At 43.5% G+C, this 12,105-nt stretch overlaps 2 protein-coding genes and 1 pseudogene across 3 annotated transcripts; 1 reads left to right on the top strand and 2 right to left on the bottom strand.

Annotated features, from left to right (window-relative positions):
* Nucleotides 1-1,418: 1,418 nt before the first annotated feature.
* On the bottom strand, nucleotides 1,419-5,726 carry jdp2a (Jun dimerization protein 2a). Of its 2 annotated transcripts, XM_040136761.1 has the most exons (4): nucleotides 5,587-5,726; nucleotides 3,233-3,450; nucleotides 2,017-2,121; nucleotides 1,419-1,869 (listed from the first exon to the last, which is right to left on the bottom strand). In XM_040136761.1, exons 1-4 carry the CDS (start codon nucleotides 5,672-5,674, stop codon nucleotides 1,684-1,686), a joined length of 597 nt encoding a protein of 198 aa, XP_039992695.1. In that variant the 5' UTR covers nucleotides 5,675-5,726; the 3' UTR covers nucleotides 1,419-1,683. The 2 variants fall into 2 exon arrangements, with proteins under 2 accessions (XP_039992695.1, XP_039992694.1); XM_040136760.1 differs by lacking the exon at nucleotides 5,587-5,726 and having other exon boundaries at nucleotides 3,233-5,408.
* A 489-nt stretch (nucleotides 5,727-6,215) lies between these two features.
* Nucleotides 6,216-9,034, bottom strand: fosaa (v-fos FBJ murine osteosarcoma viral oncogene homolog Aa). Its single transcript, XM_040137597.1, has 4 exons — nucleotides 8,897-9,034; nucleotides 8,001-8,228; nucleotides 7,565-7,672; nucleotides 6,216-7,469 (listed from the first exon to the last, which is right to left on the bottom strand). Exons 1-4 carry the CDS (start codon nucleotides 9,032-9,034, stop codon nucleotides 6,801-6,803), a joined length of 1,143 nt encoding a protein of 380 aa, XP_039993531.1. The 3' UTR covers nucleotides 6,216-6,800.
* Nucleotides 9,035-10,136: 1,102 nt separating this feature from the next.
* LOC120795453 lies at nucleotides 10,137-11,522 on the top strand (annotated as a pseudogene).
* The last annotated feature ends 583 nt before the right edge of the window (nucleotides 11,523-12,105 follow it).

Here is a 12,105-nt window from a genome sequence, read left to right on the forward strand (position 1 = left end):
CAAACAAACTCAGTAAAGAGACCTCTGCTGTTCCATGGAACTACACTTGGTCCCCTGCTGCTGCCGGGTCAACCGAATCTCCTATTGTAGATTATTATGCCACAACAATATTCTATTCAATAATACATTGTCCGTTGCTATTACTTCTCTGCCACTAATTTCGCTTGGTTTCTCCTGCCCCAGTCAACGTCTTGTTAATCTGCAAGTTAAATCCCTCCTGGTAGGCACAATGGGAGCCTTGTTACTTTGTGCATTCTATTAGTTAGTACATGCTGAGCACCTCTGTTCTTATATACTTATATTTTTTCATAATAGATAGAATGTGGATTAAGCTTCAACTCCGAACCCGACAAAAATGTGAATGCATTACACTGTTGGCCCCCATTTGATTAAAAAAGGGAAAAAAATGCAAAAGGGAAGTCAAGTGACAAGATTTTGGTAGTTTGATGACTTAATTCAGAATTAAGGGCTTAGGTTAAACATTAAAATCATGATTTTACTTCATGAGACATACAGTCCATTTACAGTCCTTTCTCAACTGTTATAATTTGTGTGGGATTACCCACTGCCGAAACTCAGCCGGATCCCTGAAACCTCACGTATGGGGAAATTTGGTGCACGTGTTGCGGTGTATACTGGCAAATATGCTTCTATAGTCGAGACAATTGAAAGAGCTTCAAAGTTCCTGCCTAAAAACACAGCAAACGTGGGGAACCAATAAAAAAATGTAGCTGTAGTTAGTCAGGCCGCCCTGCTACTTTGCCACCAAACGGCTCCCTTTACCGGGATTTTTGGTCATGAAAATGTAACACAAACAATGATACAGAAGTGACATGTTTCAGCTCTGTAGGACTCAAAAAATTCCAGTTAAGAAAAGAAACTAAACATTTATTTCTCAAGGAAATACAAAATGGGATTTTGTGATAGCTTATATGCTTATATAACATCATATACAAAAGTATAAAAAACATGAACATAATTGGTAGTAACAATACGGTAACAGAAAATACAGTACAATGTAAACAGTCCATATATATATATATATATGTGCATACATGACGCCTGCGCCAAAACATAGGAATAAAAGAACAAAACAAAAGGATCAACCGCTCTGCCACCAAATGTATGAAAGAACCGACATGAGCAGAATACCATGAGGGTTATTATTCAGCAAAATTGCTCCTGACTGTGTTTCTGTAGGTGTGACTGCTTGCTTTAGTGTGTGCTGTTTAATGCATTCCAGTAGTTATTTTTTTATATTTTATGAAATGTATCTATTGATTTGTTTCTGCTAGCACACTCAAGTTTTAGCTGCTGTGATATACTAAGGCAATTCCATTAAGTTGAGAACAGATATGGAACAGATGTAGTATAAAACATCAAACTGAATGTCAGGAATTTAAGATGGTGTGTTGTGTTTTTTTTTTTTTCTCGTTTAACTTCATACAGATAGTGGCTGGAGCTCTGATGACCTAAATGGGAAAGCAAAAGAGAGACGTAAAAAGTTTGATTTCACTGCCAAAACAGTGTCCCGTCGTATTGGATCCACATTTTGTGTTGGAACGCTCTGTGTCGTCGGGCAGGAGGGCTTTGCTGGTTCTCCTCCATGACCGAGGCCCAAAGCTAAGTGCTGCTAGTTGGCTGCTTCCTCTCAACCGCCACCTGGAGAAACCCGTCGCGCCGTCACTTGGCCTCCAGCTGCTGCAGCAGGGGGTTCACCTCGCTCTCCGGGGTTTTCACACTATCTGTCCTGACAATACACGTGGGGCGATGGCGGTTGAGCATGAGGATCAGCTGCTGTCGTTCGAGCTTCAGCTCCTCAATCTGCGCTTTAAGGTCAGAGTTTAACATCTCTAGTCTTTCTGATTCCTGGCAGAGGATGGAGGGAAAAGGGAGTAAGAAGAGGGCGAAAGACAGGAATGTCAGGCAGGAATGTTTTTTTGGCAAGTACAACAGATAAGATAGTTATGTGCGAATATGAAATTAGTACGAAGAGATTATCTGGGTATGACTCACCTTTTGTAGATAATCTGTCCTCTCTTTCTTTTTGTTTCGACATCGAGCGGCAGCCACTTTGTTTTTCTCTCGCCTTCGTTTCCTCCTCTCTTCTTCTTCATCTCTCTAAAGAATAGCGCAGGGTAAAAAGTTTGACAAAGTGTTAAGGTGCAATGCACCTGTTGTCCTAGACTTGAAGGGTCTAAAATAATCATTGAATATGTTTCTTATCTTCCCTCAAATTACATTCTTATTTGACTATAATGGCTTTATGCTTGAGCTTTCTTCACTATCGGTATCAATGTGCAAAATGAATGTTGGACTAAATAAAGAACTACTGATTTTTCCTACATTTGTTTTTTCCTACTAAATTAACATGCATGTTTTATGTCCTGCAACTTGTAATTTTTGTCAAGCTGCGTCTCAGCACTCACTGTAATAGTAATGACTGTTTAAGTTGTTGAACGTGGTCCAATGAAGCTGACATGATAACTTATGGAAAAGCATACTGTATGAATAAGTATCCACAAAATTGAAGCTCTGAATAAAGTTAAACTGCATGTAATGTTTTGGAAAGCAGTGTGGCTATCCCCATGATACACAGTTGTTAGTGTAAAAGCATTTCATCCTTGCACAGTGAGCAAAAAAGACAAAACCGGGCCTAGATTAAGCCTTGTCTGCAAGGTTTACCTATAAATGCAAAATGCTACATTTTTCACATTACCATTTTACAATTTACACTTTCAAAACTCAAACTATAGTCAAAGTTAAGAGTCTAACAGCTCAATAGTGCCAGAGGTCCATCGGGTTGTACAATTCCCGTATAATTCCTGTTATATTTTTCCCTGGACACTCATGGTGGAGAGACTCCCACATTTACCAACAGTAACATGCCCCACTATGTCCACTAGGTGGTCCCATTGATTAAGATATGTCACAATACTCTAACACCAAATGTGCATTCGCTTCAAGCAAACCTGTTTATGATATATGAGCGACGTGTTACATATATTTAGGGTAGAGTCTGTATGATACATTTGAAATGCTGTTTTTTGATTGTTGCGCCTGTTGTTTTGGCTGCAGCTACATCCCATAAAAAAGAACACATAAATATTCCTAAGTAAACTGGTAGAATGACCTAGAATGAGCAGGTTTGAGTAAAAACGGAAAATGTACTGTTTGACATGTGCAGAACTGTAAGAGGTACTGGCTGCCATCTGCTCGATGTGTCCTATACCTCTGTTTTGATGACTAGGGGCCTTTTCCCCAGACTGTCCAGGAAGTGCAGGGGTGACAGCATCGTCCCAAACTCCTGGAGGTCACCAAATTTGAGCTTGTCAGTCAGCGTGGTGGCCGAGATCCCAGCCAGCGGGCCCAGGCTGGGCAGGGAGCCTGCTGTCACAGAGGGATCTGGGATTTGTCCTGGCATCGTGTCAGACTCGGTCGTGACCACAGCTAGGAGGCAGAGGGAGGAAATGGGAGAAAGGCTCAGACTGCAACTAAACCAGATCAATGAAAAACACCTAAAATTCTGTTTGTTATACAACGTACTGGGGGCATACTTCATGGCCTGTGGGTAGGAAACAGCCATTTTCCATGAACAAATTTGAGAAACATGGATATGTAAGAGCTTTATCTGACCTGCAGTTTGTTAAAGGGCTTCCAGGAGGCATTTGTCCAAGGTGCATTGCTTCTATCTAGCAGTCGGAGTTGCCGTACTGTGATGAATTGCTGGTCTGTTATAGGAGTCGGACACTGAGGCTGCTCTCATTGGACTATTTTATTATTTTGCTTCTTCTGCTGGAATGAGTATACTTCCATTTACATAAGTCTTGGCAAGAGAGGTGAACAGTGAACAGTGTAGAAAGCAGACCCAGACAAATTCCCCTTAATTCCAAGGGGAGCTTAAACTAGCCATTGCCAAGAAGTACCCGTTAACTGTGGTTTCCTCCTTATGAGACTTAAATGTCAGGGGAGTGGAACATGGCTGCCAAAATACAGCATAATGTGGTTAAGTCTGAAACCAAATTTCATTTGTTGTCTTTTGTTCAGCCAAATGAAAAAACAAAGATGACACTGTTTTCTTATGATGTTTTTTGCGGGACAGGTTTTGGCTGTTCTGTACCGTCCGCCACTGGCAAATGTCTTATTTCGAGAATAGTGAGGACGAACATTTACACATACCCGAAGACAACTGACAGAGGTGTTTGGGCAAAGCCAGCCAAAGATACAGGAAAATTTCTACTACGCCTCAGCGGATTTCCAGGCCACATGATGAAGCCAAAAGAACTACTATCTAAGGTCAACTACTCAGAGACCTTTGGCCTAAACTACAGGAATAAACAGGCAGTAGCTGATGGAAAACGACCACCTGGCTGCTCGTCATCTGTGAAGGCAGCTGAGGGGGAATTTTAAAGGAAGAGCTCATGTATGCCAATTATGCATCTGTTAAATAGTTCAGAGAACCAGCTTACAGGAAACCTGAGAAGAGCACATGGGAATAACTTTTCCACTTTTACACTTCCCCAAACCACAGGTCAGAATGACAGTAGAGCTCTGCAGAGCGTGATGTTGAGGCGACGATCGGATTTGAAAATGGAGCAAAATGCACTGGTAACGTAGAGGTCATTTGTAATTACAGGCATTAGAATCGTGGTTTGAGATCTTAGTGAAACCAAAACCACCCAACCCCCATGGGTCTCAAACATTTTCATAAGAGGGATTCCCGCACAATGCGGACCGATGACTGCCAGTTGTATTTGTTATGGTCCACGGAGTAGGCTTGCTTAAATCAGCTTTTAAACATTCTCTCGTAAAGGTAATAACTTTATTATACCCCTGAAGCTGCAAGCAACCCATCGACTTATACTGATTAAACTGCACCATAAGTATTTGTTTTCAACTCCTTGCACTTCTGCGTGCGAAGGAAAAAGCCCCAGTTTAGCCGATGAGTAGGAATTTGCAGTAGCTGATGAATAAACGTGCAGTCTGCATTCAATCGACTGCATCGTGGAGTAGCATGCATTCCGAAGCCACTGGTCAACTTGGAAGCGGAAGTTTTTCTTCAGTGCGGCATTCGCCTTACGTAACTTTGTCTTTCCATCAGACAGCCGCAGCGATATTAAAAAAAAAAAAAAAAAAAAAACAGCTCCAGAAAAGACGGTACGGGTTTCGGCTCCAAACAACGCCCGTCTCGAGATCCCGCCGGGCGCTGCACCACACGAAGTAAGGACATTCCGTCCCGAGCTGTGCACGCCGCGGCTCCGCGCGAGGGCTGCACGCAAACAAAAGAAAAAAAAAACAACCGTGTGTCCGCAGCGTGGCTCGGTGGGACGTCGGGTCCACTCCGGGGACCAGAAAGCGCGTAAAAGTGGAGCGAGAGAACGCGCCGAAACGTAGCGTTTAGGCGAAAACATCACGGAGCCGCTCGCTGCCCGTTCGCCAGCGAAGCTCGTCATGACCTACGCGTGGCGCGCCAACAGGCACGTCAGGGTGTAAAATAAATAAATAAAGCTACCTAAATATCCATAGATAGATTTATAGATATAGAGATATAATCAGCTCGCGACTTGTGAAGTTTTGTATACCGACCTGACTTTGATCCCAGGTGCAACAAATGTCCTTTCTTCTGGTCAGCCGAGGGTCGGGAGTAGATTTTAAAAAGTGGAAATCGTTGCATCAGCCCGACTTTAAACGTGATCCCAATCTGGGAGGATTTGGGAATGCGGAAATTAGGCTATGCCAGCCAAACGTAAGCAGGGATGTACAAAAAGTACATAGCGGGGGCAGAAGCGGGGAAGTCGCACCGCTCCTCCCATAAGGAAACACGGAGGCTGCATACTGCCGCAACGACAGGAATGTGGCTCGGATGGAGGCCCGCACTGCAAATGCAGCACGGCCGCGGATCCACGGGCGAAGGGATCCCACACTAATGTAAAAGCTCAGCCGTTTCCACTAGGTTATACGAAACGCTACGGTCAGCTTTAACACTTCACCCCAACTCTGCCTCGCATGTCATACGCATGCTGTTTGCTCCTTTGTGCAGTTGCAATCTTAGAATCGCATATGATTGGAACAATATACAGTGTAAACATCCAAGCTGATTAAGAACCGGCTTCCGCGGACAGACCGCCAACACCGGCGCCAGACACCACTCTGAATGTAGATTTATTGTAATTATTCAGCAGCATAGATAAGCAATCAATGCTCATTTCACTTATTTTGAAATTTCACAAATAAGTCAAAATCTGAAAGGTAAAAAAATAAACCATAAGTTACATCTTGATAAGATATATAGTATACTGTATAGCACTGGATGTTTTCATGGAAAACTTTCAACATGTTAACAATGAGGTCAAACCACAGTTGATGACATTGAGGTATGCAGGTACTTAACGTGGATGAATGTGTAAATACAACATTTACAGCAATCGATACACTACTGACACCAAAACACAAAACCATACTGTGACATTAAATTCCACATTACATCTTAGATCTAGGGACAGATCAGATATATATGAGCTTTGAAAATTATTTGGAATTCCTCAGCATGCGTTTTAAAATCAAAACTTACTTCAGTCCCTCCTGTCAAAGTAAAAGCCATGCTTTTAGCTACATCACTCTGTCGGCTATGTATCTGGAGAAAGTTTATACGTTTGCTTAGTCACACACAAGACATTTCGTGAATGTATTCCTTGAAGTGTTAGAGCATACTGTGCCATGTGTTGTTCACGTCATTTCAAAGTCAGGAACCTGCAAACAGGAAAACCCGAGAGGTCAGGCAGGTAATCTCCCTCTCGACATTATAAGGCTAGGAGAGTTGGAGAGTTGAGGATATCGACAGATTCAGCTTTGCCCCCTCCAGCTTTATGGCTGTCCAGTCCCTCTGTGAGAGAGTCCAGCTCAGGACACGCAAATGTGAACACGGACAGGTAGCTGCTGCAGGTGGGGGTGGAGGTCACCACAGGTGTGCTGAGAGGCTCCAGGTCGCTCGAAACCGACCTGTACAGGGTTTCCCAGTCCGAGACCCCGAGGGAACTGCTCAGATCTATGTCGGGCACGGACCGAGCCGTCTCCATGGGGGTTTTCTCTTCCAAAGTTGGTAACATACTGTCCAGCAGCCCCTCCTTAATGTCCAGAGAGGGCTCGAGATCGCAGATGTTGATTTCAGCACTGGCACACAGCAAGATATTGGAGTTTCCGGAGATGGCCGTGGACGGATCGCTGGGGATGTCCATGTCCTGGAGCGAAGGACCTTCCTGGGTGCCATCCTCTGGAAGTCTGTCCTCGTCTGGACTGGATGGCAGCTCTGGGGAGCCTGTGGGCTCCTGGAAAATAGCCTCCATCTCTTCCGACATTTGGCACACCGGTTTATGTGTAGCAAGGATAAACTCAAGCCGCTCTTTCTCTTTGAGGAGGTTGGCTATTTCCGTCTCTAGGGCTGCTTTCTCCTCCTCCAGCTTGTCTGTCTCCTTCAGATAGATTGACATCCAAAATCATCCACACGGGGAAACACACAACAGCAGGTGCAAATGACAGCTGAGTACATGCATCACTGTTTACTTACAGCTTGCAGTGTATCTGTGAGTTCCCTCCGTCGGTTGCGACACTTTGCTGCGGCCATTTTATTCCTCTCCCTCCTTATCCTCTTCTTCTCTTCCTCCTCTGGAGACAGCTGGGATGTAAAAGAAATAATTCAGCTACTACCCTGAAGAACCCAGCCATTTTACCTCCCAAGCCTCCACATCCGTTGCCAGACCACCCTCTGAAAAATGGCAAAAGCATGTTTCGCTGCAATGCGTCTAAAAATAGACCATTGTTGCAGACTTGCTGTGACCTGAATATAAATTGACTGCCTAAGGAAGGCACACAGCCAGCACAAGGCACCAGAGGAGCATGCACAATAACACTGTTGCACACAAGGAATCCAGATTGGCATATGTAAATTCACACTATTGACTATTCTGTCCAATAGCAAGTCGACCTCATCTGCGCTAACCTACCTGCTCTGTTTTCCCCTTTCTGGCAGCATTTTTCCCCTTATTCCCGCCTGCTTTGGGTGTTGCCTGGTGAGAGCTTTGCGGTTCATTGGCTTGCTTGCTACCCAGAGACGGGGAGACAGATGTAATAATCGTAGGCTGGACCATCCACTGGAAATCTGGGGTAGAGGAAATCGCAGTGACTGTTGGAACAAATGGAGTGTCTTGAACGCTCATGTCTTGGCAGACCTCCTGAAAAAAAAAAAAAATTGGAAATGATCGACAATGAGGACTACAATCGAGATTGTTTTTTTTTTGTTTTTTTTTTAATTATCCTATTCCCATGCTATTAGTGGTCTAAAGTGAATCTTCATATGATGACAGTCACCAGTGAAACCAACAGCATCATATGTTTAGAGTCTAAACCGGAGGGTGGCCTGCATGTGTTATATTTTCCTTGAAATATACCCGACCAGAAATAGCCTTCTCCGGATCAATATTTGACTTTATCATTGTTTCTGACGTCAACACTGACGCAGAGATGCTGTGGAGTCTCCTGAATGGATTTATTTTTCTCAATGAACCGCTGCATCGACACGCTCGCATTTGGTCCCAGGACGTCGGGATCATAACAAGACGAACCACGGTGCAATTTTGTTCCCGTTTCCACCTCCATTCCCCCCCCTGGTTCAATTATATAATCAAGTGCATCAAAAAATAAAAATAAATAAAAAAATTAGACGTTAAAAAATGAAGCGCACCCAGTCAATTAAAACCTCCCCCTCCCCCCACCACGAAGATAGAAGCATTAGGGCACCCAGTCTGTGGATCACATAAAAAGGGTTGTTACATCTGCTTTTAACGGGCTGCTCCCTGGGCCGCATGTTGAATATATATATGATCAACAAAGCCATTCATACCTTAGCATTGCTCTCTGAGGAGGAGGCTGGAGAGCTCGCCTCCTCGGGCGTCTTCTGGCAGAGTGTCCCGAAAGGAGACTCTGTCCGGCAGGTGGGAGAGACTGAATCCATGTCAGGCGTCAGGTTGTTATGATACATCACGAGGGGGAAGAGGAAGGGGAGAAGAAAGAAGGAAAGAAAGAAAGAGGGAAAAAAAAAAAAAAAAAAACCCCACACAAGTCCTGATCAATGACAAATAAGACTCTGGCCTTCCGCCGGGCAGAGCGGCTCGGGTCTTTTCTCCAGGTATATACCTGGTAACTGGACGACTTGAATGCAAGCCCCTCCTTTTATGCTCTGCTAGAATTTTATGAATGAACCAAGACTGTACCATCCGCGGGGAGGGGAGGGGGGGGAGGCGCTCAGACTGACAGCCACATAAGCTACATTTTAGGGTAAAAGATTAGTATTGTGACATTTATCCTCCAGCGGATTATATGTTAACAGTTTTTCACAGGAGTCGTCACGACTTCACTGGCGCACGAAGAGCCGGACAGCAGTTTTTCAGTCCCTTTATCGGCCTCATATGATTCATATATGAATCATATGAATGCAGTGTGGGGTGAGAAACGTGAGCCTATTTATAAATACACGTATGTAACCATTTCCTGGGCGACGAAAACTTGATGTTCGGCTGCATGCCTTAAATCGAGGGTCAACGACGCTTAAGTGAATACGAGTACACAGCCAAACAATGTCCAATGGGTTTGTTTGGGTTTTTTTTTTAATGATATAAATGCAGTTTTCTAATTGCAAGGTCGACGCGACACATTTCGAACGACACATTTCAAAAATTCAGTATGTCGACTACGGCTCGTATACTAACGCTGCTTAACACTCTCCAAAATGAATTTCATTGCCCGTGAAATGCCTCGTGAAATAAAAGGCTTTTTTTTTTTTTTGACATCCCTCGGTAGGCTCGGCACTGTGGGACTGCCTTTTCCGAAGACATGAATCGAGGGCTGTGTGCAGACATAATGAAATGCTGCTGAATTGTTTACTTGGGGGGGTGAAGGAGGGGAGGCTGGACATGTGGGGGCGGAGAAGTCACGTGACGTGACCCGACCCGGAACTGGAGGGGGGCGGGGGCTGCAATTGGACGGCAGCAGCATCATCCTTCATTCCCATCACAAGCAGATGTGAGGTACCCCGTCTAGACGTCGCGTTTTCCTCCTGATACCTGTCCCGTTGGACCCGGTCGTTGTTTTCTATAACATCTTTTCTGCCGGTCAACTCTAGAAGATCTCTACGAGGACACATCCACAAAAATGTGCTGGTCACAGGCGGCTATGAAAGTCGGCGAGCGGCCAAAAACTACGACTAGTCTGAAGGCAAGTGATCGCGTCGCTCCGCAGCTGTAACATGTTGCAAACTTTCTTAGATTGTTTTTTCCGGGCGGGTTCTTCACTGAATCAACGCGTGTCCTGCATTTTCCTGCCAAAAAATGCACGACTGAAAAATAAGACTTTTAGGTCACTACATTCAACAGTAAACGAAAATATTCTTTTAAATACTCCATTTGTGTTTACTTTAATTGAAATGGAAGTGCAAAAGGAAGAATAAAGCTTTTATTTTTTGCAAAGAGCACTTCAGAGAGCAGATCAAGTAGCTCTTCCTTATTCATTTGATATTTTAGGGGATTCCTGGGCGGGAGGCAAGTAATTTAGATATGATCCCAAAAAAAGTACAGGCATTTTGTCGAAACAGTCTAAAACCATATGTTACGAGCATTGTGTCACTTCATTGCTTTGCAGCCTTTAAGATCAGGAAACAAAACACAGCATGGCATTACTTTACTCTCATCAAGATATCAGTATAGTATTGGTTTATCACCAAGCTTTACTCCAAGGTACTTGCGCCACTTTGGATTCTGCTGAGAGATGGTGCCAGACCCTTCTGTTAGCTCTTTCCTCAGATCACTGATCCTCTTGGCCACACGTTGTACACAAAGGAGAATGCCACAAAGGGGGGGGGGGGGGTTCATTCACCACAGAAGATCACAACCAGTTTGACGTTTGCTTCAACCTCAGATCTCCAATGGGTGAGTAATAAATAATTTAAAATAAATAACTCAATTAGCATATAGTACCTGAATTATTAGATTATTATAAAATGCATAACTGGGGTGATCCAAGTGATGGCAAAAGCTGCATTACTGTCTGTCAAATAACATAATAAGCGATTAATGCTTGTCATTAGGTTCTAGGAGAGTCCCAGACTAACTGATTAAACTGAACACGAAGCTTGGTATGGAAGCAATGAACTATGAAGAGGTGAGGGACTGTGTTAATACTGTTATATCAAACATTATGAGTATTAATCCAAACTATTACTGATAGTTCAAGGCATGACGACAGCAGGAGGATGATGCAGAGAGATCACAGCATCTAAAAAGGCTTGATCAACATTACTCTTGCAACCTCTTTTGAACAGACTGAGAAAGTGGACAAACTGACCCTCCCTTGAGGTGAAGCTTAGACAGCTGGAGAAAGTGTCCAAGTCCATTGCAGATAACTTTAACTACTTGAGGAAGCAAGGGAAAGAGATGCAAGACATAAATAGTAAATGGATAGAGCAAAAAGCTTAGTGTTTGTGTAAATCACCATTAGTACAGAAAAGTACAACTGCATTTGTCTGTATGGATTTAAATTTCTATTTATTTATTTTTTTCGTTTTTGGCCACGTTCCTACGTATCATTTCATAGCAGGTGTTTTGCCTGGTTTTTTTGCCTTAACAACAGATGGAGATCACCTGTCATTTGGGGGTTGGCCAGAAAAAGAACAGGCGCAAGTATTTGAACACAGAGTTGCAGCAGTTTTCTCCTCTGTGTGATCCATTGCTTACTGCATTCTGAAACTAATATATATATATATATATATATATATATATTTAAAAAAAAAAAAAAAGTTTTGACCCTCTGTTAAACAGGTTTCAGCAGTACACAAGTGCTGCTCATTTCATCTCGTCTCCATGAGCGGTTTGATTGCATTGGCCACGCGGCAGGTTTTTTGAGACAAGGGATGCAGCTTGATCATCAAGTGCACTCCAAGTTTGGGAATATTTATGGGTCATTCCGTGTCAAATCAGACAAAATCCAGGAAAGTGGTTGCAGCCATGACTTAATGTCTTCAGAGTTTGTTTATATGATTTTTGGGTCCCAAAATTAAGG

Source organism: Xiphias gladius, chromosome 10 (assembly GCF_016859285.1).
Source record: "Xiphias gladius isolate SHS-SW01 ecotype Sanya breed wild chromosome 10, ASM1685928v1, whole genome shotgun sequence".
Taxonomy (NCBI): domain Eukaryota; kingdom Metazoa; phylum Chordata; class Actinopteri; order Istiophoriformes; family Xiphiidae; genus Xiphias; species Xiphias gladius.